The sequence below is a fragment of the Saprolegnia parasitica genome (assembly GCF_000151545.1).
Source record: "Saprolegnia parasitica CBS 223.65 unplaced genomic scaffold supercont2.3, whole genome shotgun sequence".
NCBI classification, from domain to species: Eukaryota; Oomycota; class Saprolegniomycetes; order Saprolegniales; family Saprolegniaceae; genus Saprolegnia; species Saprolegnia parasitica.
Window position 1 is genome coordinate 715,752 of NW_012156397.1, and position 25,411 is coordinate 741,162.

General features: G+C 59.0%; 13 protein-coding genes across 13 annotated transcripts; 5 read left to right on the forward strand and 8 right to left on the reverse strand.

Moving 5' to 3' along the window:
- Positions 1-1,709: 1,709 nt before the first annotated feature.
- Positions 1,710-2,267, reverse strand: SPRG_19060 (hypothetical protein; the record flags this gene model as incomplete). Its single annotated transcript, XM_012339866.1, has 1 exon — positions 1,710-2,267. One exon carries the CDS (start codon positions 2,265-2,267, stop codon positions 1,710-1,712), a length of 558 nt encoding a protein of 185 aa, XP_012195256.1.
- Positions 2,268-3,585: 1,318 nt separating this feature from the next.
- Positions 3,586-4,210, forward strand: SPRG_19061 (hypothetical protein; the record flags this gene model as incomplete). Its single annotated transcript, XM_012339867.1, has 2 exons — positions 3,586-3,771; positions 3,818-4,210. 2 exons carry the CDS (start codon positions 3,586-3,588, stop codon positions 4,208-4,210), a joined length of 579 nt encoding a protein of 192 aa, XP_012195257.1.
- Positions 4,211-5,189: 979 nt separating this feature from the next.
- On the reverse strand, positions 5,190-6,524 carry SPRG_19062 (hypothetical protein; the record flags this gene model as incomplete). The annotated part of the gene is made up of 1 exon (XM_012339868.1): positions 5,190-6,524. The coding sequence occupies one exon, from the start codon at positions 6,522-6,524 to the stop codon at positions 5,190-5,192; it is 1,335 nt and encodes a 444-aa protein (XP_012195258.1).
- Positions 6,525-6,808: 284 nt separating this feature from the next.
- On the forward strand, positions 6,809-7,345 carry SPRG_19063 (hypothetical protein; the record flags this gene model as incomplete). The annotated part of the gene is made up of 1 exon (XM_012339869.1): positions 6,809-7,345. One exon carries the CDS (start codon positions 6,809-6,811, stop codon positions 7,343-7,345), a length of 537 nt encoding a protein of 178 aa, XP_012195259.1.
- Positions 7,346-7,402: 57 nt separating this feature from the next.
- SPRG_19064 (hypothetical protein) lies at positions 7,403-10,588 on the reverse strand (the record flags this gene model as incomplete). The annotated part of the gene is made up of 5 exons (XM_012339870.1): positions 7,403-7,810; positions 7,871-8,185; positions 8,241-8,735; positions 8,785-9,804; positions 9,863-10,588. 5 exons carry the CDS (start codon positions 10,586-10,588, stop codon positions 7,403-7,405), a joined length of 2,964 nt encoding a protein of 987 aa, XP_012195260.1.
- Positions 10,589-10,846: 258 nt separating this feature from the next.
- On the reverse strand, positions 10,847-11,765 carry SPRG_19065 (hypothetical protein; the record flags this gene model as incomplete). The annotated part of the gene is made up of 3 exons (XM_012339871.1): positions 10,847-10,974; positions 11,007-11,313; positions 11,376-11,765. 3 exons carry the CDS (start codon positions 11,763-11,765, stop codon positions 10,847-10,849), a joined length of 825 nt encoding a protein of 274 aa, XP_012195261.1.
- A 604-nt stretch (positions 11,766-12,369) lies between these two features.
- SPRG_19066 (hypothetical protein) lies at positions 12,370-14,513 on the reverse strand (the record flags this gene model as incomplete). Its single annotated transcript, XM_012339872.1, has 11 exons — positions 12,370-12,551; positions 12,593-12,683; positions 12,731-13,137; positions 13,216-13,394; positions 13,453-13,536; positions 13,589-13,713; positions 13,761-13,911; positions 13,957-14,195; positions 14,246-14,283; positions 14,331-14,366; positions 14,420-14,513. 11 exons carry the CDS (start codon positions 14,511-14,513, stop codon positions 12,370-12,372), a joined length of 1,626 nt encoding a protein of 541 aa, XP_012195262.1.
- A 569-nt stretch (positions 14,514-15,082) lies between these two features.
- SPRG_19067 (hypothetical protein) lies at positions 15,083-16,240 on the reverse strand (the record flags this gene model as incomplete). The annotated part of the gene is made up of 4 exons (XM_012339873.1): positions 15,083-15,158; positions 15,208-15,318; positions 15,369-15,839; positions 15,918-16,240. 4 exons carry the CDS (start codon positions 16,238-16,240, stop codon positions 15,083-15,085), a joined length of 981 nt encoding a protein of 326 aa, XP_012195263.1.
- Positions 16,241-16,464: 224 nt separating this feature from the next.
- On the reverse strand, positions 16,465-18,025 carry SPRG_19068 (hypothetical protein; the record flags this gene model as incomplete). Its single annotated transcript, XM_012339874.1, has 9 exons — positions 16,465-16,633; positions 16,681-16,778; positions 16,826-16,975; positions 17,030-17,093; positions 17,139-17,241; positions 17,292-17,395; positions 17,452-17,575; positions 17,623-17,915; positions 17,970-18,025. 9 exons carry the CDS (start codon positions 18,023-18,025, stop codon positions 16,465-16,467), a joined length of 1,161 nt encoding a protein of 386 aa, XP_012195264.1.
- A 738-nt stretch (positions 18,026-18,763) lies between these two features.
- SPRG_19069 (hypothetical protein) lies at positions 18,764-19,573 on the forward strand (the record flags this gene model as incomplete). Its single annotated transcript, XM_012339875.1, has 1 exon — positions 18,764-19,573. One exon carries the CDS (start codon positions 18,764-18,766, stop codon positions 19,571-19,573), a length of 810 nt encoding a protein of 269 aa, XP_012195265.1.
- A 450-nt stretch (positions 19,574-20,023) lies between these two features.
- On the forward strand, positions 20,024-20,801 carry SPRG_19070 (hypothetical protein; the record flags this gene model as incomplete). The annotated part of the gene is made up of 4 exons (XM_012339876.1): positions 20,024-20,299; positions 20,353-20,403; positions 20,446-20,571; positions 20,622-20,801. 4 exons carry the CDS (start codon positions 20,024-20,026, stop codon positions 20,799-20,801), a joined length of 633 nt encoding a protein of 210 aa, XP_012195266.1.
- Positions 20,802-20,827: 26 nt separating this feature from the next.
- Positions 20,828-24,169, reverse strand: SPRG_19071 (hypothetical protein; the record flags this gene model as incomplete). The annotated part of the gene is made up of 6 exons (XM_012339877.1): positions 20,828-20,971; positions 21,021-21,299; positions 21,350-23,062; positions 23,115-23,210; positions 23,275-23,715; positions 23,765-24,169. 6 exons carry the CDS (start codon positions 24,167-24,169, stop codon positions 20,828-20,830), a joined length of 3,078 nt encoding a protein of 1,025 aa, XP_012195267.1.
- Positions 24,170-24,219: 50 nt separating this feature from the next.
- Positions 24,220-25,401, forward strand: SPRG_22073 (hypothetical protein; the record flags this gene model as incomplete). Its single annotated transcript, XM_012339947.1, has 3 exons — positions 24,220-24,748; positions 24,797-24,854; positions 24,903-25,401. 3 exons carry the CDS (start codon positions 24,220-24,222, stop codon positions 25,399-25,401), a joined length of 1,086 nt encoding a protein of 361 aa, XP_012195337.1.
- Between the last annotated feature and the right edge of the window lie 10 nt (positions 25,402-25,411).

The window sequence follows — 25,411 nt, forward strand, 5'->3', positions numbered from 1 at the left end:
ATCGTTGAGCAACCGCTCGACGACTTGGTGGACGGCTCCGTGGCGTGCCTCGAGACAAGGTGCTCTCGCCACCGCCTGAAGACGAGTCCACTGCTGGGCACATGGGCATATTGATTTATACAAGTAGGACCAGTCGTGAGGGCTGAGCAAAGACGTACTGACAAACTACCAGCTGGGCTACTGAAACACTGGTCAGAGGGAAGAAGACGTAGAGAGGAAACGACCACACGATAGAGCGGACCAGGGCCCAAAACGATCCGGCCCGTAATAAGGGCACGCAGCCCTCTTGTGGACTCCAGATAGGTAGAACGATGGTCGTGTGGATAGAGGCGGGACTGGCTCGCGACGAGGATGACTTGTTTGACGCCACCGAGCAACGAAGCACGTTCGCGTGGATGCGAGGGAGACCATCGACGTCCCAAGCATCTACAAGCGCTGCCCTTGAGGAAAGGATCGCAGGTCGGTCAGTAGCTTCGTTTGGATTGGCCAAGACCAACCAATCCGTGCAACACAATCCAATGGCTAATTCCACGCAACTTGCGCCTTGCCGACGGCGACATCGCAATCTTTCCCGGGCAGCCCGGGGAAGGCTACTTAATTGTCCAATCCACACGGTTGATCGAACTGGTGTTGTCGACGCGTCGGGCCTCGAGTGGTGACCCGTGGTTGGTGGCAGCATAAATCGAGCATTGTTTCGAGCTCTTAAAAAGCCCTCGTAATGGCTTGATTGGCAAAGTGCCGTTTGATTGGGCACTTGGCGTCACGCCGCGCGGTCGGCGCAGCGCCAGCCACGGCCGCCGCCGCTCCGGACGTGCGCCCGTGGTGCTCTGAAGCCAGCAGCTGGGGTGCGCCTGTGAGCCGATCCCGCGTCGAGACTATACAGCGCTGTGAGCACCGAGCCACGTGATGCTCGTGCCAACCACCGTCGCTGCCGTCGCGCCAACGCCGGGCATCCTACGTGCCGCGCGCAGAAGACGGTATTCTCCAAGATAAAATGAGCTCATTACGTTATACATCGCTACGGAGTTGCTCCAAACGAGACGCGGCAATCGCTCGCTTATATGCCAGCATACCCGAGCTGTTGTGGAAGTTGCCCTTCTTGTAGAACTGGAAGAGGGCACACGACGCAGCGTCGGCATTGTCATGGCGACGGCTCTTGTGGCCGCTGTGCGGGCACGGAAGGCGTTTTATTTTCGTCTTTGGTGGAGGAGCGGGGGATCCTTCAACTCGCCTCGCGGGACCGATACGATTCCGCCCGCGGAGCGTGGACGGGCTCCACTTCGTTGAGGACTTGGTCGTAGTCACCAACCGGCTCGTCTACACGGTGCTCGATTGGGCGAGTCGCGGCCGTGCTTGTCACCTTCATTGGCGTGCGCTTCGACTTGAAGGCCTCTTGAGCCTCTCGATCCGCGCCATAGGCCTTGTTGGCCTTTTGGCCCGCAATCTGCCGCTTATCGTACTCCTCCATGTAGATTGCGCGCTCGAGCGCCTTTGCTCGATTGGAGACGGCACCGTTGGGCACGATGGAGGGTTCTACCGGCACAAGGGTGTTTTTGCGATTGAGCAGGTAACCGCGAAGAGACTTCGATGTTGATGCTGCCACCGCCCGATCAGGGACTTTACCGCCGCGAGCAATCAACTACTCTTGACACAATAGAGGGTCTTCGTTGTTGTTTGGTTACAAAGGGACTACTCGTATGTCCGTCCAACTACTGGTTCTTGGCGAGCAAAAGGCTGAGCTCGTCCACCAATTGCATGCGGTCGGTGGAATTTGCCAGCGTGATTGCAAACGCTTCGAGCTGCGGGCAGCGCGTGCCAATGATGATCTGCGGCGATGGCTTGCGGCAGAGCTCGTAGATGATCTCGGCAATGCCCACGATCAGCAGCACTGCGCCAACGACGCTTATGCCGCCGGTAGAGTAGATGAGCATCTTGTCGTAAATGAGGAGCCCGATACCAATGATCGGAAACAGCTTCACGATGAACCGAAGGAGCTGGATGAACCAGCTCTCGTCGACGCGGCGGTAGTTGTCGATCGCGATGTCGCAAATGTCCTTGATGAACACTTGGCGCATCGACGGGGGCGACGTAATGCAGCAATAGCGGAGGGTGGTCTGTAGGTAGCAGACACGGTGGGTCGTGAGCTGGACGCGGCGGATCGTGCCCGACGACTTGCACGTGGCCGGCTTCTCGACAAACTCGGCAATGATTTTTTCGTTTTCGAAAAGCCGCGCCTTGAGGAGCGTCTTCTGAGCGGTAACTTCCATGGTCAGGGTGGCGTTGGCCATTGTATTGTAGTACTTGCTGCGAGTTCGAGGACGTCGAGGTCAAAGGAACTATGAACGTGTGTGTGAGGGAGATGCGACAACGAGGCTCTGTGCCGTTGCAAGATTTCAAATAGAACAATGAAATGGAGCGCTATATATTTGGATGCAACCTCCGCATTTACTTGGTTTTTGTTAGGTGGACGGCTCACCGATTGGTACGACAGGAGGTTTCATGTCCAAATAAAGCGGTGGCGACAACTTGCGATATATATTTTTGCTTTTCGAAGGGCACTGCTCGAGGGGTACAAATACGCGTTCGGTTGGAGCAAGTACCCCGAGCTCTATGCTGGTCATTTGCTGTGTTTTGAGCCTCGCAGATCACTATTGTATGGGCACCCCAGGGACGGGAAGAGTACATTGGTGTGTCGGATGACAGCCTGGGAATGCAACCATTTTCTACATCAGCTGGCTGATCGGAGGCTTCAAGTAACGATATTTCCGTAACCTTTAAATCTTTTGTAGTGGCTTCATGACTTCGTTATGGCTCCATGGCGTGCCTCGAGACAAGGTGCTCTCGCCACCGCCTGAAGACGAGTCCACTGCTGGGCACATGGGCATATTGATTTATACAAGTAGGACCAGTCGTGAGGGCTGAGCAAAGACGTACTGACAAACTACCAGCTGGGCTACTGAAACACTGGTCAGAGGGAAGAAGACGTAGAGAGGAAACGACCACACGATAGAGCGGACCAGGGCCCAAAACGATCCGGCCCGTAATAAGGGCACGCAGCCCTCTTGTGGACTCCAGATAGGTAGAACGATGGTCGTGTGGATAGAGGCGGGACTGGCTCGCGACGAGGATGACTTGTTTGACGCCACCGAGCAACGAAGCACGTTCGCGTGGATGCGAGGGAGACCATCGACGTCCCAAGCATCTACAAGCGCTGCCCTTGAGGAAAGGATCGCAGGTCGGTCAGTAGCTTCGTTTGGATTGGCCAAGACCAACCAATCCGTGCAACACAATCCAATGGCTAATTCCACGCAACTTAAGCCTGCACCAGCGGCGACATCACGATTTTTCCTGGACTTATCGGGCCTACAAAAAATCCTTTTAATCTTCCGATCCACACGATTGATTGAATTGGTCCTATCGACGCGACGGGCCTCGATTACTATGCTATTTTGTACCCGTGACTCGACAACGTCGAGCCATGGACGTCGAGTCGACGTCTATGGCATTTTGAATCGAGCATTGTTTCGAGCTCTTAAAAAGCGCTCGTCATGGCTTGATTGGATTTGTTGGAACGGTTTGGGCAAAATGGGGTACTACAGCGTCGCCGAGCTCATCGCCGAGGAAGAGCGGATCCAATGCGTCTTCCAGACAGATGCGACCGACTGCGGCTTCCTCGACCCATCGAGCCTCGGGAAGGACCTCTCAATGGACACGAAGCTCGAGCTGCCGCTGTGGATGGCGTCGGCGCTCGCCCGCCATAACACGGTCAAGGTACCCTCGAGCATCGACCGACTCGATGTGGCCTCATGCACCCTAGACGCTCGTGCCCACGTGCCTCAACAGCCGCTTCCGCAACGTCGTCAAGGCTGGGCCGTCGGCTGCCAACCTCCGGGACATGAACCCATACTACTTTGAGGTCGGGAAGCAAGTGCTACCGCTCATCGAGGACGAAGACGAAGGCCGCGCGATTGACGAGATTCTGCGCGTCGCGTTTGGCGGCGAGCGCTACAAGGCGATCCTCGACCAGTCGATGAACTCGCACGACGAAGACACGACCGAGTTTACGCGCAAGCTCACCGAGTACGAGAAGGACCTCTTCCTTGCGGGCGTCGACGACGCCGAGGACTTTTTACGATGGAAAGGACGGGAGAACGGACTCATTGCGTGCGCCAAGGTCATCCAAATGAAGAAGCGCAAGCGCGACCAGTAGGCTAATCCGGAAGCGTTGATCTGCACATTATTGTCGTGCTCGCCTCGTACCCCATCGTCGTCTGCCACACACATTTTACCAGCCACTGAGACGACGTGGCCGACCCATTCTTGTTTGGATCAACTGGTTGCGGGTTTCAGCCTGTCGGCAACGGATGTAGCAAGCTTTGACGGTGGCGGGCTAATTTCTTCTCGCACTCTCGCCAGATTGGGCTGCAATTGCGTCACGCCGCACGCGCGGGCCGGTGTCCACCACGCTGCGCAGCGTGCTTTGCATTTGGCGCCAGCCGCCACCGGAACTCGCAGACGTCGTCGTCTTCTTCCTTTGCGGAAGAAACAAATTGTTTCAACGAGCCTGCGCTTGCATTCGTGCTACGTTCGACGTCCATGTGGAGCCCGTCCCATGCAACAGGCCGAGTTCCCTTGCGTCACTCTTACGGCCTCCGATGTCTCGTCTCGTGGTATGCTCGCTGGCGGCGGCGCGGCCGTGTTTTGATTGACACCCCTGATGCGGTCGTCTCGTGAATGCTCAAGTTGTCACGACGTTGCAATGGTATTCTGACCGCGATCGGTCCAAAATATTGTCTGTACATGTAGCTATGTATACGTTTGGGAGATTAGGGTACCGTCAAATCCTCGTATTGAGCAATAGGACGCGATTCCATCGGGCTCGACAGGACGAAATGGAAGACGCGGCGAATCGATGCGGCAAACGTTCTTGGCCATGTGCCAAAGCACGGGTGGTTGCGACGCAGCCCACTGGTTGCAGACGACGCGAGCGAGCGCGACAAACACAGAACTGATGTCGTCGAGGCTCTACTTGTCGCTCTGCCGGCAATGGCTCGCGACTGCCCAAGCCGTGGGGTTAAATGCGAATGGTGAGCTGGTTTGGTACCAAGCGAAAGACCAACATACATTCCAGCTGCCGTAGATAAGAGAAAGAATGTAGAATCAAGTAGAGACTTCGAGCGTCGAGACCACTAACGGAACTGCGTCTTGAGCACCATGTAGACACCGTCGACCGGGTCTTCCTCCTTGTCGCAGATCGTCCGCAGAATATCACGCAGCAGCGCCTTGTCTTCGTTTGTAATCAAAAACTTCTTGAGGCGCTTGATCAAATCGCGGGTCTTCATGCGCCCGCCAAAGCGAATGAGCTCTTCCTGGACACCCGCCTCCGTGAGCTTGAGCTGCGTCGACGTCTTGGACTTCTTGTTGCTCGACTCGTCGGCCTTGTCGTCCAGCGCACGCTTCCCCGGTGCAGGCTTGGCCGGGGCCGCCGGCTTGGTTTCGGTCGGCGCCGCCGCCGCATCGGCCGTCCCTTCCGCGGGCTTGTTGGTGATGAGGCTGCCATAGTCGTCGTAGTCGTACTTCTGCGCGCCACCCGACTCCTTGTCGTCGTCGTCGTCCGACTCCTTGTCGCCGTTCTCGACCGCGCCATCCTTCTTGCTCTGCTCCTGCGTGCGCTTGAGGAGCTCGTCGAGGGACACGGCGGCCTTCTTGTCCTTACTGCCGTCTTCCATCTCGTCGTCGCTCGACTCGGACTCGGCGGCAACGCCCTTGTTACCGCCCTCGATCTCGTGGCCGCTCTCGTCGTCGTCAAACACTTCGTCAAAGTCACCGCCGTCGTCGCCGGTGGGGTCGCCTTCGGCCGCCGCCTTGCGCGGTCGGCGGCGTCCGCCTTTGGTCTCGGCAACGGTAAAGATATCGTCCGACTTGGCGGCAGCCGCGGCCCCCGCCGACTTGAGCGCGCCCGTCTTGATGCTCGACGTGGGCACGACCTCCGTATCGTTCTTCTTCTCACCAGCGAGGTTGTGGTTCATGAGCCAGCGCTCAACAGCGCGCTTCTTCTCGTTGTTGAACTCTTCGGCTTCTTCGAGCGTCAGTGTGCGGTAGTTGAGCGGCTTCTTGAAGCGGAACCACTGCTCGACCGGCACGACCTGGAACTCGTTCTTGTGCGGCGTCTTGACCATGAGCATGTACGTCGACGTGACACCGCCCTCGACCGTGCCCGTAAACTTGGTCTTGCTTTCGTTGTCTTCGATGATCCAGTTTTTAATGCGGTTGTCCTTCCGGCGGCGACGGCGACGCTTCCGGAGCGCCGGGTTCCAGCCCACGGGCTCCTTGTCCTTCTCTTCGTCCTCTTCCGGCGCCTTCTCGGGCTCCTCGTACATGACCACGGGCTGCGGGCACTTGCTAAAGTTGGGCAGCGTTGGCTCGTTGAAGCGGCCGACGTTGTACTTCTTGATCGACGGGATCAGGCGCAGCGTGTACTCTTCCTCAAAGTCATCTTCCTTGGGCGCACCGAGCGCCGTCATGGGCGGAGGCAGGCCGCGCCCAGCGCCAGCGCCACCAAGGCGCCCACGGCCAGCGTTGTCACGACGGCCTAGCGGGATCATGCTCTTCCTCTGGCTTGGGCTCGGCTTGGCAAAACGAACACTGGCCTTGTCTGTGGTTTGCCAAAATGGCGTCCGGTTAATTGATTATCTGCCAATCACGCGACGTACACGTCCGGACCACCATTCTCATTCTTTTTGATTGGACATAAGTCGGCGGTGGATCCTTTTTTACACCAATGGCATCCAGTTCCACTTGCGGCCCCATGTCGGTCCTCCTCGGCGCCCAGTACAGCGACAGCAGCAGCAGCAGCGACGACGAAGCCGCGCCGACGACGGCGCCGCGCGCTGTGTCAAAGCGATCTGGCATCGCGTTGCCGTCGGTCGATGACGTCTTTGCGACAACACAGCGCCCGACCTTTCTGGACAAGCCGGTGGCCGCCACCTCGAACGTCTTTGATGTCGAGGAGAAGCTCGTCGCTGGCAACGACGACGACGCAGACGACGACAACGATGATGATGCAGCAGCTCCATTGCTCAACCAGCCAACGTCGCCGAAAGGTCGCATAATCAACAGCATTGAAGAGTTTCCAGGGCTCTCGTCGCCGACGCGGAGCATGCCCAAGAAGCGGACGCGCGGCCAGCCAGCGACCGCCGCGAAGCGCAAGGCCGACGACTCTTCAAAGCCTTCTGGAAAAGACCGCGTCAAGGCGCAGCGGCTAAAAGGTCAGTCGGGCATTGGCAGCGACTTTCGCGGTTGGAAGTCGGAGACCGAGATGCAATTGCGGCAGCAGTACGATTAACTATCAAAGCAAACGAAAAACAGAAATATCAAGTTGAAAGTTGTGTGCAAAAAACCACTAGAGCGATGCAAGCGTCTCGTTGATGTCGAGGGCTGTAAGCTTGGCGATGTTCACGTCGCTGTACTCTGGGAACGACGTTGTCTCGAGCGCCGCCAGCTTCTCTTCGAGGTACTTGGCCTGGCTCGCCATGCGGTCCTTGTCCTTCTGCTTGAGGTTGAGCATCATTTGGTCTGCGAGCGCCTCTTCGTCCAGCGCCATCTCAGCCAACATCGCTGTCTCGTCGTACATGCTCGAGTCGTGCTCTGTCTGCGTGGATGGGTTGCCTGCCGAGGACGACGCCGTCGACGCAGGTACCTTCTTGACCTGCTGCTCGCGGACCTGCATCCACGTCGTCCACATCTCATCGATGGACCGCGGCGCTTGCTCGAGGAGCCAGCCCATTTGACGGCGGGTCGTGTCCAGCACCTACAAGCAAAGGATACATCAACTTCGACAAGTGCAATCTCAAAACGAAGGCGGGCGTACGGGATTGAAGCCCATTTGCGTGGCGCCCGATCGGAGCCAGTGCAGGTCGAGCACCATGAAGGACATGGAAAAGAGCTTCTCGAACGCATGCTCTTCGTCAAAGACCTTCCAGAACGGCGTGCGCGAGACGCGCTCGGCCACTTGCATCTGCAACACCGTGTCGACGCCCGTCTCGGCATGCAGGATGAGCTTGGAGCTACTCGCGGGCACTTGGTCCAGCATGAGGAGCTTGATGAGCATGCGCATGACGTTGATGGCGGCGACGGGAAAGGGATACCGACTCCCACCCGGCTGCGCGTTGCGCGTCATCATGTTCTACACACCACCCATATAGTCACTTGGCAAATCAGACAAGTTGTCGTCGTCGCACCTGCGCCTTTTCCTTGTACTCGTGAACGAAGAAGGCGAGGCACTCGAGCGAGAGCAAGCCGCCGCCGCGGAAGCCGCCGAGCGGGTCCTTGGTATGGAACCCGCTTGCGAGCCAGCGCGACGAATGCAAGAGCGCTGTCACGTCCACCGACTCGGCCTTCTCGAGCGCAAGGTTGGCGTTGTAATCGGGCGCGGTCTCGTCGAGCGGGAGGAGTCCACTCCAGAGCGTCCGGAGCAGCGACAGGTGGTATGGCTTGGTAACGTCGATGCGCTCGGCGAGGCGCAACCGAACCTTCTCCATGTGCCCGACCTTGACCTCGAGCGACGACCGATGCGTCGCCATCTCGTCGCGAATGTCCCGCATAATGTCATCTTGGTGCGTGATGAGGAGCTCGAGCACGAGCGCGCCGTCTTCGGCCTGTTGCTTGAGCTTGCGCAGCGCCTGGACTTCCGACGCCATGCGCTCAGCCTCTTCGCTTGGGTACTCGCTGTAGAGCTACAGCCATCATATATCAGGCATGCCATGTGTAGGACCTGTTGTGTACATTAGTAGGGAACCGGTGCTTGATGGGGATGTGGCCGGCGAGCGGAAAGCGTCGGAACGCTGGTTCGTCGAGCTCGGAGAAGCGAAAGCTGCGCGTCGGGCGCAGCAAGATCGGTGCCAGAAGCAGCGCCAACGTGTGCAGTTCGAGCCCGCTCTTGTGTTGAAATTCGGGCGTAAACGCGCGGGCAAAGAGATGCAAGAGGCGCTCGAGGAGCGGCTTGACGTACCACGGGAGGTCGTTGACGAGCGTCCGGAGGCTCTTGACCTGCGTCGCTTCGTCCATGCTCACGTTCTTGCCAAGGGAAATGAACGCGTCGAGGCGGTCTTCAGTAAGCAGTGCTTCCGGAAGCTCCCAGAGGTACTGGAGAAGCACCGAAATGACCTCGTGTGGATCAATCGCCATGCTCTTGTGGAAGCCGCCGAGCTCTTCGATCGCGTCACGCAGGTCCAGCACGTGCTCGGATGCCAAGTGCACTTGAAAGAGCCCGGGCGTCGCGAGCTTGCGGTGCAGGTAGCACACACACGCCTCGACGACATCGGGGAGACCGAGCGCCGTGTCGAAGCGTGCCAAGCCGCACAAGAACGGGTTGCAGACCACCTCGAGGAGTGGCGCACCAAAGACGTCGTACTCGGGCAGGCCAATCTCGAGGAAGCGCAGCACCGCCGATGTCGCATCGTCCAGCGCTTGGCTCGTCTTGGCCCGCTTGAGAACCGCGGCGAGCGGGTTGCCGTTGTTGGACGTGTCGAACTTGGCGTTGAGCTGCCGATGCGACATGAGCTTGCTCGCAAGAAGGTTGCACTCGTAGTCCTCGCCCGACAGACGGACGCGGCCCTGGATCATGTCCTCGGGGTCGATGAGCTCGGCCGGCGGCGCCTCGGCGATCTGCGGCACAGGCTTCGGCAGCGGCGTGTTGAAGGGCTGGATGTCCGGCGACAAGTCGAGCCGCATGTCGTTGACCATAAAGCCGAACGAGAGCGTATCGAGACCGTCGAGAAGCGACAGAAAGGTCGCAATTTCTTCCTACGCAGAAGGGTTATGCGTGCGATCTCAACTTGATATGTTGATACTGCAATGCTACCTTTTGGCGGAAGAGCGCAAACTCGGTAAAGTACGACATGAGGAGGTCGTCGTTGGCCTCGTTGAGCGTCACGCGCATGCACTCGAGAAAGATGTGCGTGTTGAGCGCTTGGCGAATGAACGCGCGCGCCTTCCCTTCGTCCTGCTGGACGCTGGAGAGATTGTTGGCCGTGCGCACGCATGCGAGGAAACCGCGGACATTGCGCGGCAGCTCGGGCTCGAGCGACGACGTCGCAAGCTGCACGGCTTGCTTGGAGAGGTTGGCGCTGCCAGCCCCGTCGACGCCATGGGCCATGCGCTGCTGATGGATCGCACCGAGTCGCGTACACGTCCATTTCAGCAGACCAAAAAACTTGACGCTCTGCGACTCGTCGTTCTCGACCCGGCGGAGGCCATGGGAGAAGCACCGGTCGAGGTTCGCGCAGAGCTTCGAGACGGCAGGGATGTCATCGTTGAGGATGAGCACCTTCTTGTTGTTGTCGTCAACACTCTCCATCGTCGACGACGCGATCGCTGCTTGGTTGACCTGCTTTTGGCTCTCGGCGAGAAGCTGGAAGACTTCGGTCACCGACGCCTTGAGGTCATCGAGGATCACACCGCGCTGGCTGCGGCTGAGCATGCGCAGCTTGGCCTGGCGGCGCTCGCGCTGGAAGCGCTGCTCTTCCGTCTCTTCGACCTCGGTGGGCCCGCCACCAATGTACGAGCTGAGTTGCCGAAGGAACTCCATCGCTCCTGCCAGCGAACCGACGATTTCGAAAGTGCAAAGATCGCGAGCTTCCTACGGAACGGCCATTGGTCGAAACCACGCATTTCGAAATTGGAAACTCCGCGCCCATTGGCTGCATTTCATTATATTCGACTTTTTTTACCAATGGCCTCGACAGGATCTTTCGACGCAGCGAGCCGCGCGTAGTACCTCGCTGCAGCCGACGATGGAAGCGGACGATGAATATACACACGAAGCGCGACTGTATTAATACCGTTGTTAATACCCGCGCTTCTCCTTGAGCTTCTTGACCGCCTTAGGCGCCGGAAGGTCCACGGGCGTCGCGCCGCCATAGAGGACGTAGTGGTCAATCTCGCGTGCCTGCGGCTGCTTTTCGTGGCCGGGGGCTTGGAAATGACGTGGCGGTCGCAGACGCCACCTCCGTTGCGCGCACAACAGCAGCAGCAGAACGAGTACAAGTTGAACTTGGTCGGGACGTTGTTCTTGACCCAGGCGAGCGCGTCGTTGGCGTTACCTGCCTGGAACGGGTAGTTGGCCCAGTCGTGCTTCTCGAGACTCGGGTTGTTGTCAGCCTCGCCCACCATGTGGTTGCATGTGTTGAGGTAGATGCGCGGACGCGCGCCTTCGCAGAGCCATTCCTCAAAGACGACGTCCATTTGGTAATGATACATGAGCGAGAACCAGTTGCAAATGTTGCGCTTGTCGCCTTGAGCCCACCGTTGGTTCTACGCAAACGAGTGGTGGGCGTGAGCTACCCTAACGTTTACATCGCGAGAACGCATCGTACGCCCGAGTGGTCGCCGGTATAAATACTGTTCCAAGGCCGGACCGACTGCGGCGTCAAGTCGACGCCTCGGAACTCCAGGTAGTTGATGTCGGCCGTGCGCTCGTACGCGTGGCGGTTGAAGGACCTGTACAAGAGCGTGGCGAAGCCATTGTGCTTGCGCTCGTCGCCGCGGTTGTACGACGACTCGCCCGCAAAGATGATACAGAGCTTGCAGTGGAGCTGGCCCGTCGTGCCATTGCGCTCGAACCCATACAAAATCTTGATCAGATGGTTCTCGTTCTCGAGGTCGACCTTGGGCTGCACGAAGATGGGCAGGCAGCGGCGCAGCCACGCGAGCTCCGGCGACTCGCCGGTCGCCGACTTGTCGGCGAGGTTGTACAGCGCGGCCATGTTGCGAAAAGCCAAAATAATCGTTCGGATTTCGACCTGCAATCCGTTTCGTAAGCCCGGGGTAAAGCCGGAGAGCATACAGATACCTATATAAAGGCTGAAACGGCTGGTGCACGGGGCTTTGAATTCGGACATGAGGTCCTAACGGAATCTATAAAGTCCTTTTTAGAAAGTAATTTGGATTTCCGGTAGGCGTTTTGAGGCAGGACAACAAGCGCGACATTCGCGCCCTGGCGCGTTGCGTCGACGTGACACCTGCGTCGACCAACTAACTAAACATGCAACACAATTCCGACTAACAACGACTAACTAACATCATGGACAAGAGAGAACGATGTTATTTGTTAAAGCGGCACCGTATTGAGGTGAACACCAATGGCTGGGGCGTTTGCGAGGCTACTTGAGCTCCTGCGTTCGTGTCTAAAAGAAGAGCCGGTCAGCGGGACGACCGAGAGGTTGACATGCAAGGCGCCATTGCCTTGCCTCCGTCTCTGGGGATGTATTTAGTATGCTACACTGCCCCGACGCAATTCCCGCAGCAGTGAGAAGCAATACAGTAGCAGGCGCATTGGTAGGATTAGTAGGTCTTCCACGTCGTCGTCCACTACTCGGACGGCGTCGCCTTTTGATGCATCATCTCGTCGCTCAAATGACTCGTGTGGAAGCTCAAAATCACAAAGGCCCAGAGGTGCAGCAACACCAAGTAGCACACGCACGCAACGCGGGCGGCGGGGTACGCTCGAAGGAAGCGTCCGATGATAAACAACTGCCGGTCCACGGCGCCGACTATCCAAAGCTCTAGTCACATCATATCGACCGCACGGTACCAGCATTCAAGACACGATTGTGCTGTGGCCGATGTGTGTTCTGGTACAGGGGCAAGCCGCGCTGGCGACCTGCTTCGAGGTCCCGCGACGCCTACGCTCGACTGAGGCGCCAGTTCCTCGTTCTCGATGGCACCGTACCCCTTTTTGCTCCCGCAGCTCGTTGAAGCGCACCTCGAGCGACGCGTAGCGTGCCCGAAGCCCGTCGAGCTGTTCCTGCTTCTCCAACAGGCGGTGCGTCATGGCTTGCAGCTGGCTCTTGTGTGCCGCGTCGTCGTCGGCGATGGAAGACGAGCGTCGGGGCTCGATCGCGACGACGGGCGACGGTTTTGTCGCTTGCTTTAGAGCTGTCTGGAGCGCCTCGGCGTGCTGCCGGTCCTTCTCGAGCAGCGTGCCTTGCAGCAGCGTGAGCTCGCGGTGAAAGGTTGCCACTTCCTGCGCGTGCAACTGCGCCTTTCGGGTTTCTTCGTAAAGCGCCTTCTTGGCCGCAGCCAGCGCTTGTGCCGTCTGCTGTAACTCCGCGTGCACAGCTGCGGGTGCTGGGGCACCTACGCATACAACCATATATCCTTGAGCGACAGAGAAGAGGTGTCAGCGTACAAAGCTCATCTTGTCATCAAGTTGACGCTCGAGCGATGCGACGTCTTGCGTCAGCTGCGCGTTCGTGGCTTCGAGCTGGCACTGCCGCGCGTACATGGACTGCTTGGCATCGGCGTGGTCCTTCTTGAGGGACACGATAAGGGTTTGCGCTTCCTTGAGCTCGACCTGCGCCGAGAGCAGCTGTTCGTGGACGCGGGCCTCGCCGCTAATCGAACGGGTCCATGTGTATATCAAGTTGAAACATAGAAAGATGGATGCAGTACCTGGCCGCTTGGGTCCACGCCTGGTCCTTGTTGTTCCGGATCTCCGCGAGGGATTGACGCATTGCGTCGAGATCGGCTTGCTGTCTACCACCGCATGCACTACATGAGTTCATGGGAGACGGAAGAGGGGAGGTACGCCGCGTGCGCCGTCTTGGCTCGGTCGAGATCGGCTTGAATGGCTTGAATATGGTTGTCTTTCATGGTCAGTGCAGTCGTGAACCCGTCTTCGTCACTGGCCTTTTCTTGCTTGAGCGCTGCAATCTAGCACGCGCTACGATGAGCCATGTTGCGACTGCAAGGTCAACGACCTCGGTTTCGAGAGACGTGATCTTGGCGGTGCACTCGTTATCGAGCGCTTCGAGTTCGTCTTCGCAGACGCGGTACCTCTCCTGACTCGTCGCCAGCTGCCGCTCGACCGCGAGCAAGTCGGCTTTGAGCTTTGCATTTTCTTTGCGCAGCCTAGTTTGGTGGTCGCCTCTTTTTGGCGTCGATCCGACGGCGCACCGTGTGGTTTCGTTCTTGGAGAGCGGAAGGTCGCGGCTTGGTGGCGACTGCAGCGGCGCCAGCGACCGCGACGACGACGACGACAATGGCATGTCTTCCATGATAAGACCGCTGTTGCTCTCGTTCTCAACTTCGCTCCACTCCGAGTACGAGTCCGACTCGGGGACCTCGCTCAACGCGCTTCCTGGCGGCGCCAAGCTCGCATGCGACAAGGACCGTGGGCCAAAGCCACTCTCACTCTAGGTTGCGCCATGGAGCACTTTGACGATGTAGGAGAGCGTAGTTCTACCCGCGCATCGGCCTCCTCCATGCGCGTCTCGTCCGCGCCTATTGGTGCACCTTCAAGCATCGGCCATGACGACAATCATGCGTACCCGCATCGTCGTGGCGAGATTTGCGTAGCCGATCCTCTAGATGCGTCGATTGTTTGAGCCGCATACGGCAAGGCCCATGGACGACGTACCAGCGATCGGCTTGAGCTTCACAGCGGCCTTCTGGTCGACGGACTCGAGGAGCTCGCCCGCGCGCTGGAGCGAGGTGCTGAGCCACGACGCCATGATCTCACCGACGTTGGGAACAAGCGCAAAAACTGATCCAAAAGCTGACCACCTCTGACGTCCGATACCTCCCACAGATGATAATTGTGTAAACCTTCTAAAATATATATCCCGTTACATATGATATTTGCATCGACGGTGTCATCTCTGCAATGGTAACATGCTGCCCATTCGCATGAACCCTCGGGGCTCAAAAAGAAGGCTCTTGGCTACCAAAGCCAGTCGCTTCGTGGCCCACTTAGGAGGATATATGCAGAATCAATCTCCATCCTTCTTCCAGCACTTTTGTGTTCCCGACAATGCAAACCCATACTGGCCTCGGTGCTGGTAACATATTCTGCATGGCGCCGACTACGAGGACCGCCGTTGCTGCGAGTGTCGATACTCAAACAGGACCCTCAGTCTTGGTGGGCATGTCACTCCACCGACCACAATACGATCCGACAACAGAGCGTACGAGGTGCAGTGGCTCTTCTCGGCTCGCCCACCGCCTTTTTCTCGAGTACTCTCTGACATGCAATCGCGCGGTAAAGCAAGTGTTAGCTGTAGTCAAAGACACTTCATGGAGCTCACTGGATGATGCTGTTCTTGGAGGTCTCGAGCACGGTCCGTCGCAACGCAAGTGACGTGATCAAGATCGAGAGCCTACGTCGCCATGTGAGAACGGTCATCATCAATGCATCAAGACACGGACGAGACAATGGCAACGATGAGACCGCCGTAGGCCAAGACACGGCTCACCGACTTCCAGAGGTTGAGGAAGCTGCCTCGGCACTCGCCGTATGGGGCGCCTTCAAAGTAGGCCCTAGACACTGTATCAGCAACGAACGCTGCATCCAAGTATCGGCTACATACTCGGAGAGGTTGGTCGTGTTTTGGAGGTACGTGACGCAGTAGGCTGTCGAGACGGCGTTGAGCGAGCAGTTGGTCTGGGACCACGTGAGAAAGTCGGCGTAGTCGGCGTAGTCAAACTTGGCGCAGAGCGCGCAGGTTTGATTGAGCTTTGTCTCGAGCGCCACGTTGGTGATCTTCATTTGCGTCGAGTTGCACACTTGGTTCCAGCCCTGGAGCTGGCTAAAGAGCGGGCGCACAAGCGCAACCAAGGACGCATCTTGGAGAAAGAGGTCGAGCGACGCGGATACGCTGCCCATGGAGCAGTAGTAGGCGACTTGGCCGTCGCAGTACATCTTGTTGAACTCCTTGGCGACGATATCTTCCTTTGCCTGGAGCGTATGCGGCGCGTCGGCCCACGTGTTGGCCGTGCTCAGCGAGTAAAAGCCGCCGACCGTGATGGCGCCAAAGAGGAAAAGTTGATGACAAGGCCCGCTGTGTACACGAGCAGCATGTGCCTATCCAGCATCGTCGTTTCAGCATGTATATCGCGGAGTGGCAGCGTTCTTATACCGGTTGCGCGCCCAGGCGCCGAGGCAGCCAACCAGCGACACGATGAGTACGACGACGCCAAAGACAAGGAGCACGGTGAACGTCGTGTTCTGCACCCAGGCGTAGTTGGCCTGGAACATCTTGGTGACGCCAATGTTCTTGACCCAGAGCGTAAAGTAGATGAGCATGCCCGCGAGCATGATGAAGACGAGGTTCACGAGCATCACGAGCACCTTGGCGACGCCCGTGAAGACGCTCGGCCGCTGCGACGGCTCAAAGTCGTAGGCCGACCGGCGCGGCGCGTCCGACGGCCGCGTATCGCCGTACCCGTCGTGGTGGAACATGGCCAATGGCGCTGGCGTGCTGCCAACGTGCGTCAAAGAATATATAGGACAAAGTATGCGAATGGCTGGCTTTTTTTCGCACACGCATTCCCTCAAACCGTATGTCACTGCCCACGAACGCAAAAATTGTAGCCAATCAACGCCACGCATGGATGCCATGTCTACTTGTTTGTGGCAATTTTACAACCCAGCTGCGATCGGCGCGCAGGTATTCGGACTGCTGTCTACTCGGCCTTGGTCGCCTTCTTGGCCGGCAGCGTGAGCAGCGGGATCTGGAGATGGGCACAGATCTCAAAGACGACCGAGAGCATGTAGTGAAAGTAGATGAAGAGCACGATGCCGCAGTAGCCCGTCAGCGCCACAAGCGGCGGCACGGCCGCAAAGGCCTCGACCCTAGTGCCATGTCATGAGATGCCATGGCAGCAAGCACCTTGGCCTACTGCGAGTACGTCGCCGCCAAGAGAGCAAGGAGCGGGAAGAGGATGCGAAACTGCGGCGTGAACGGCACCTTGCACATGTGGCTGACAATCATGCGCGACTAGCCACACCAGCTCAGCCGACGTGGTCACTCCTGGCATCACGTACCGAAAACATGACAAAGCTGAGGCCAATCGGCACGAGGAAGAGGAGAGGGCAGGCATCGTACTGCGGGCGGTAGGCCGCAATCAAGAGGTAGCCCGCGAGCGTGACTGCGAACGGCGGGAAGAGCTGCGCCAACGCCACGGCCTTGGACACCTGCATGCGACACATGGGTACTATTCTGCCCCTCATAAGATGGCGATCTCGTACCTGCTTGTTGCCGAGCTCTTCGCCTTGAAGATGGTTGGCCGGCGCGTTGAAGACGTTGGTGATGCTATCCATTGCATCAGACAAAGGGTCCTCGCAGTCGCAAGAGTACTTAGTGTAGGCAAGAATAATGTTACTCAAGACCAGCGAGACGACGAGGACCTCCGCCAACGTATACGGCGTGTTGGGCACGACGAGGCGCCAAAAGTCTCCGCCTAGAATGCAGGGTCGTCAGCATCGAAAGGAAAGGGACACGCTGCCGCACCGACTGCCGCGGTCATCAAGTGCACAAAAACAAGCACCAGTTGGCCTTCGGTCACGCCAAAGTAGCCATTGCCGCAGCTCATCGTGCCAGTGTGGTACTCTTCCCTACGTGGAGATACTCTCGGTCAGAGTCGGTCGGCCATCAAGATGATTCGCTCTACCATTGCGCGAGGTAAAAGGCGACCGAGACCGTGCAGATCGTCGCATACGCCGCGTACGACGGGCCGAGCTCGAGCGCCGCGACCGCGCTCAGCATGTTGATGAGCGTGCTCAGTGCATCGCAGCCTACCAATGTGCAATGTGAGCTCTTCGTTGTCTTTACGAATGCCCACCGTGGTCAAAGAGCTGGCCGAGCGGGCTCGACGAGCCCGTGCGACGCGCCTGCTTGCCGTCAATGGCGTCGAGCGTCTGGTAGACAAAGAGGCCGAGACCGCAGACGATGTAAGCCCACGCGGGCGCGGCGCCAATGAACTGCGGGCAGATCGCAAGGAGCGAGCCGGTCGTGACCGCCATGATGATCGTGCCCGTAAGCGTCACGAGGTTGGGCGCCATCCACAGCGGAAGGAGCTCAACCATAAAGTTCCAGTAGTGGTTGAGCTGGAGGTCCAGCCACGTGTACTGGCCGCTAGCATGCACGCGTCAGAGGATACGAAGACGGATACGACGGCGGAGGGCGTACGGCTTGTACTTGTACGCAGCGATGCCCTCGAGCGCTTGCTTGGAAAGGACACCCATGGATCAATTTGCCCTTTTCGCAACTGGCAGAAAGTCCCCTCCACGACTTTGAACCGTTGGGAAAGTCCCTGGAAACAACGCTCGATCGATGGTCACGTCACTTCAACCAACGTGGCGCACACGAAAGCGTCGAGATCGTTGCGATCTGCAGCACCTCTCTTTGTGTACACCTACAGCGTAGTATACTGCATCGCTATGATGCCGATCGCTACAATGTAGTGTCCTTCTTCCGATCCGCGATGTCGTCGTTGGCGTCGCCAAGCCATTTGGGGGATGCAGAGCGTCACCGTCTGCATCCCAGCTGCTGCAGTGCTATGCGACCGGCGCCCGGTCGCTGCCACTGTACCGCCCCTTGTATACGAGGGGTGCTGCCTTCGTCGTCAACGCAGCTGCCGCGACCGGCAATTTTTGACCACGAAAGCTTTGTTCAGCGGGCGTAGGAGCCGTGCAGCAACGCGACATCTCGCTCGAGGCAATACCTGCTATATAAACAAGAGACTTGGTGGCTCCGAATGACCAAGCCTGCGCAAACCGGTACGAAGAAGGGTCGCGTCAAGTTGCTTCTCGAGTGATTACCTCGACAACAGCGGTTGACGGAATGATGACGGGTAATTCCTTCACAACAACGCTTTCTCGCTCATCAAGTCCCTACATGCATCGGAGAGGTATTTCTCCGGATACTTGTGCCGGATAGAAGCGCCGGGAAGCGTGGTGAAGCGCACCAGAACCACATTGCACATGGCCGAGAAGGACAAGTGGAAGCACTTTAGCCGCGGCGCGATGGCCGGCGGCCTCGCCGCCATCCTCTTCCAGCCCTTCGACGTCATCCGCACGCACCAGCAAGGCAGCTTTGCGAGCCGCCCGAACCTCACGGTGCGGGAAAGCGTGCGCCGGCTCGCGTCCGAGTCGGGCGTGACCGGGCTCTGGCGCGGCACGACGCCGACGCTGCTGCGTGTCTGCGGTGGCGCCGGGCTCTACTTCTCCACCTTGCATCAGCTAGATGCTCAAAACCTTAACGTACTCGGCTCCTTTTGCGCAGGCGCCTTTGCGCGGTCGTTCGCAGGCTTTGTTATGTCGCCGCTCACGGTCGTCAAGGCGCGCATGGAGTGGGCTGCGCCGTCGCACGACAAGGGCGCGATCCTTGCCGAGATGCGCCGCATGGCTGCCGAGCATGGCATCCGCGGCTTCTACCGCGGCATCATCCCAACCCTGCTGCGCGACGTGCCGTTCTCTGGCTTGTACGTCACGCTCTACTCGCGCCTCAAGGCCAGCGTTGTCTGCGCCGACGAACACCGGGTAGCCGCCAACTTTGCGTGTGGCATCGTCGCGGGCGTTGTCTCGACCATCATCGTGCACCCGGCCGACGTGGTCAAGACGCGCATGCAACTAGACGCACAGGCCATCACGGTCCGCGCGACCTTGCGCCGCATCTACGTAGAAGAAGGCCCGAGAGGCTTCCTTCGCGGCGTCGTCCCGCGTGTCTTCAAGCGCACGTTCTCCACCGCGCTCACGTGGAGCATGTACGAGTACATGAGCAGCCGCACGTAGCCGCCCGCGTCTAAACTATAGAGCTATAGAGCGTTTGTATGCGATGGTGTTGGGTGTTGATGCACGCAATAGCACAGCGGCTACTACGTTGGCTGGTACGACGTCGTGGCGCGTCAAGACATGGCAGGCAGCGCGCTTCATAGAGTAGCTAGCTACAATTGTAGCTGCAAAATCCAAAGCCTGTCCCGTCGCCTTACATGCAAGATGCAACAACTACTAGTGACATCAAGGCGACGACGACGAGCCCTCCACGCTTAAAAGAAGACGTAGTGCTTCCTCCAGCGGGGTACACCACTCGTTTGCTGGGCTTGCGCGCGCTCGCGAGTCCTTCGTGCAGAATTAACGGACAATACGTTGCAATAGTCCGTGAATTATGCAAAATGCGGGAAAACCAACGACCTGCATTCTGTAATGACGTGCACTCGTCGCCGCCAGTCGCGGAAAGTCAGCATGTTTGGCTTTGGGAAGGCGCCGCCGAAGACGGCGCGGGAGCAGGCGCGGGAGGCGAAGCGCGAGATCGCGCATGGCCAGCGCGACTTGGAGAGAGAGAAGATGGTGCTGGAACGGCAGGAGAAGCAGCTCATCCTGGACATCAAGAAGGCGGCGAAGGACGGCAACCAAGCAGGCACCAAGATCCTCGCCAAGCAGCTCGTGCAGGTTCGGGCGCAGAAGGAGAAGCTCATGGTCATGAAGGTGAGCCTCGGTGGCATCGGCATGCAGGCCTCGGTACGCAGACGATATGCCCTGCGCGACGTCTCATACGATACATTGATGTCCAGGCCATGGCGGCGCAGCAGACCATGGTGGCCACCATGGAGAAGACGACCAAGGTATACACCCTTTCGAAGGAGGATACTGATGCATCTATGCAGACGATGGTGGCTGCCAACAAGCAGATGGACATGAGTCGCATCCAGAAGACCCTCATGGAGTTTGAGAAGCAAAGCGAACTCATGAGCATGGGCCAAGAGATGATGGAGGACACACTCATCGACGCCGTACGTCCATTTTAGATGATGCTTCTTGCATGCTCATGGATCGACGCTAGTTTGACGATGACGAGGTCGAAGAAGACCTTGTCGTCGACCAAGTCTTGGCGGAGATTGGCCTCGATCTGCACACGCAGCTCGCTGATGCGCCGACACAGAGCCTCGAAGCAATGCTTTCGCAGCTGCCAGAGGCGCCCAAGCAGTCGCCGATCCTTCCCAGCGCGGCGCTAAAGCAGTAAACACAGCACTCAACGTCCGTATTAACTTAAGGCAGACGCCGAAGGAGCACGAGGCCTTCGGGCGTCGATCCACTGGCGACAAAGCCGCGTTCGCTCTTGGCGTCGCTGCCAACGCGCAGAACGTAGACGGACACGGATAAATAGGGAGGGTACTGCGCCGACTTGGTCGCCTAGTAGTCACCAGAGACGTGACGAGACGCCATCATATCGAACGCGTACGTGGTCCATGCGACCGGCAGACGTTTGAATTGTAAAGGTTCCGTCGATGGTCCGACACTCTTTCAAGCCCGAGAGCTCGACGTCGACGAACGGACGCTCGTCATCGTCCGGGTGGACGAGCGCGACGCGGCAGAGGCCGTCGTCGGCTTCGTACAAGAGCTGGATGGCCGCGAGCCCGCCTTGGACGTAGTTCTTGTGCGTCGAATCAAAGACGATGTCGTCGCCGTGACCGTGGAGCGCAATGTCGTCTTCGTCCAGCTTCTGCGCTGCTCGACGCACCTAAAATGACCCGTCATACCATCGCATGACTCGAGGTCGTCGTCGTGTACCTGGCCGAGGAAGGTGTACTGCGCCTCCCACCCTCGTCGACCGGGGGACGGATCCCAGTTGTGGATGCGGTGGAGCATGATGGTGATGCACCAAGTCGAGAGCCCTGAGGATGAGCTCGACGCACTCAGCGTCCGCTCTCGTGGCACGGCGTCATCCTCGTCGTCATCCTCGTCGTCTTCGTCACTGTCCGACGTGTCATCGTCCTCATCCAACGAGGCATCGGCAACGCCTTGAACTAGATGCTGCAGCGTCTGGTACGCTTGCGCGGGTGCGGTTGGCGGCGGCTGACGGCTCGACGCTTCCACAAGGTCTTCGAGCTCGCTGTCCGCTTGGCTCGACGCCAAGGACGCCGACGAGCCATGCAAGGTCTTTAAAAAGAGGTCCATGCCGGCCTTGGGCACGACAACGTCTTGTTGCGAGGTATCGAACGCGTCGACGACCGAGTCCATCCACTCGGATGCGAGCTTGTCGTTGGTGCAAAAGCTCGTATCGGGAACGTACACGCCGCAGTACTGCCGCAGCTTGTACTGCGCGAGAACGTGCCGCGTTTGGATCACGCGAAGCCGCTCAAAGCCGACATTGCCCTTGAGATTGAAGAGGTCGCCCATCGAGAGACTCGCGTAGACGTCTGTCTTGGTCACATACGACGACCGAAACTGGAACATCTGGACACTGGTCGAGCCCAGGACCACGTTGTACTTGTTGGGCGGACTCGTGAGCGCGGGCTTGCGACGACCCACGGTGTGTGGCGCTGCCCATTTGTTGCCGCTCCACTGCACGATGCGCTCGCGCTTCTCGTTGTGGACATGCGCGGTGTCAGACGTTCGTATGAGCTCGATCGTGACGGCCGACTCGTCCGCGAGGTAGATACCGAGCCCCGAGGTGTCGCGAACTTTGGACTGGAGCGGCGTCTTGGGCGCAAAGCAGTGAAAGCACCGCATGATGTTGAGCGGTAGCCAGTAGCTCTGCGCGGTCGACGAGGCGTCGCCTTTGGCCGGCGACACGCGCATCGCTTGCGCGTCCAGCGGAATGAAGTTGTCGTAGCCGAGCACCGAGAAGCGCAGGTACAGCCGCGACCGCTTCGGCTTGGGGTCCGACGCACGCTCCGATTCGTACAGCTCCTTTGGGATGTCATAGAGCGCGGTGAAAAAAAACATGAGCCGGCACAGCGTGAGCTCCGTCGGCAAGTCAGTCAAAAGCGGCTGCGACTTGCACACGTCGTGCTCGGTGATGTACGTGACGCCGCCGCCCGCCATGTGCTTGGTCGGGCACCCGAGCATGATGGAAAACTTCGCTTCGACTTGGAGGAGGAGCTGGTCGCGTTCGTAGAGCGCATAACAGAGGTTGCAGACGTTCCAGGTTTGGTAGAAAAGGCCCGCATCGAGGTCGTACTTTGGCTCCGCGAGGTACAAATGCAGCTGGTCGCTGCCCGCGCGGAGACTCAGACGCGCGATCGTCTCGTGCATCATTTTCATTGTCATCTTGTACGCGAGCTCGGACGGACAGTGCGGCACTTGGCAGAATTTGCACGGAAACATCTTGTGGACTTTGGCGTTCTCGGCCTCGAGCGCGGCCTTGGTGTCGATGTGGGACGCGTCGTCGTCGTCGTGGACGTCGTCGGCGACGAGCGACCGCTCGTAGGCGGCCATGAGCTTGGGCGCAAACGCGTGGGGCCGCCCGACGCGCACGTGCTTGAGCTGAAACGCCTTGACCTACCCACGAGAGTACTTGATACGTTGATACGTTTATCGCCGAGGAGACTACTTGGATGAGCCACCATTGACCGAAATCGTCCTTGATGAAATCCGCAGCAAAGAGCTCGAGGGCGACCCGGAGCGCTTGCTCGAGGTACTTGACAATCTACGTGGTCTCTCATATCCTTGTATATATATATATGAATGGAGACATGGAGACTCCATTGTACCCGCAGGTTGATGTCGTAGACGTCGGTGCACGCGCGCTCCGAGAGCTTGACAAACGAGCACGCGTCGTACACACCGGTCGACGCACAGAAGCGCCGGACGTCGGGCGCTGCGTTGCCATCCTGTGTCTGGAACGGCGCCTTGTTGTTGATCATCCAGCCCGTCGGCGCCTTGCCCGCCTTGTAGATGGCGCGGACCAAAAAGGCTTTGGGGCCGCGGGGCTTGACGTACTTTTGCAGCGCAAACGTCACGGGCGACCCGACCGCTTTCGTCAGCGCCGACCGGAGCTCGATCGTCGAGAGGAGCTTGACGTGGTTGCCCGAGACGACGTGTCCCAAGCCGGCTTTCATCACGACGGGCTCCTTGAAGAGCACGACCGGGTCGTTCTCGAACCGCCGATTCCCGAGCTTGTCCATGACCTGCGTGTCGACAAATCCAATGCTCTAGCCCTGCATGTAGATACACTACATACATAGTAAAAGAGGCGTCTACCTTGCGGATCACGCCACTCTTGTCGCTGTAGAGCCATAGCGGCGGGAAGGCGCCGCCAAAGATGATGGTGTCGGGTATCCAGCACCGCAGCTGCAAATGGGACGGTGGCGGCAACGCAGGCGCGTCGTCGCCGTGGCTGCTCGGCTCGGCGATCGACGCGAGGTACTTGTAAAAGAAGACACCGGGCAGGCACCCTTCCGCGTACACGTGGCCTGTAGCGGCCAACGTCGCGTCGGCGCGCAGCACTTGGTAGCGGACCGCCGACGGTTTGGTCGGCTGCTGCTTGGGCTTGCGCGGTGGCAATACGAATGCGGTCTCTTGCTCGACGTGCGATTGTTCTTGTGGTAGTGGTGGCGCGACCCCGACGTCGGTCGAGAGGAGTCGTCGCGGCAGCGACCGCCGCATGCCTGGCAATATCGAAATAGCGAAGTTGGTGTTTTTTGAAACGGGCGAGCATGGAGGCGACGCTCGTGCGCCTGCAGCGCCGCGAACAGCACGGGCTGCGCCACACGTTCTCGCGGGCAATCGCTGCGCGCTTCTACGCCGACGGGTCCCTCGAGAGACGGCGGCGTGTCCTCGCCTGCACCCAGCGGCGCCAGGAGCGGCTTCAAGAACGGGCGCGCCTCGAGGCGTGGAAGAGCGACATGCTGCGGCGCGCGCTCGATGAGAAGCGAGAGCTCGACGAGAAGCGCCGCGAGCGCGAGATGGACCGCGCGATGCGACGCCTCCAGCACATGAGCGCGGAAGTCATCCAGGCCGCGTGGCGCCGCGTGTACCACGGCATGCTCTGGCGTCGGCTCCGCGACAACGCCGCCTGTCTCTTGCAGCTCGCGTGGCGCGACTTTGTCCAGCGACGCAAGCAGCGCCGCTTTCGGGCCACACGCCGCTTGCAGCGGTGGTGGCGCCGGGCGATTGTCGATTTGTGTCTCCGACGGGTGTGGCACACGTGGCAGCGCGTGGTGGCCGAGCGCCAGGACGCGCGATGTCGCGCACGCATGAGGCAGGCAGCGAGGGCCGCACGCTGTATCCAAGCCCAGTGGCGAACCTACTGGCACTTTATTCGCGATGCGGCGGCCATGACGCTGCAGCGGTGGGCACGACGCAAGACCCGGCGACAACGCGTAAAGCGACTTGCAAGCATTTACCAGCACCTCCAGTTCCTCGAGCGCATGGAAGCAAGCGCGCGCCGCATCCAGTACGTGGTCGGTCGCCACGTCGCGCGGAAGCGCCTCCGTGCAGTGCAATCACCTGCAAAAACGCCACGTGCCGTGGCCGCGCACGAGATCTGCGTCGATGGCACCCGCGAGGTCGAGCTATGCCGGACAACCGTGCGCTTACGCGCCGAGATTGCTCGCCTTGAAATCGAGGTTGCTCGGCTGCGCAACGACGCCGTACCCCAAGCCCAAGCGATAAGGTTCGACGAGCGCGAGCGCCTCCGACGGCTGCGGGTGCTCGAGGCCCAGCGGCTTGCACGCGAGTCCGAGGCCATCGCCCAGCGCAAGCGCGACGTCGAAGAGCGCAAGCGGCGCGAGATCCGCGTCGAGCTCGACAAGCACTGGGACCTCACCCGGCGCCAGCAAGGCAAAGGGAAGGGTCTCGAACCGGCGCGGCCCGACTCGCGATTCGAGCTTGTATAAGAGGTTGTAG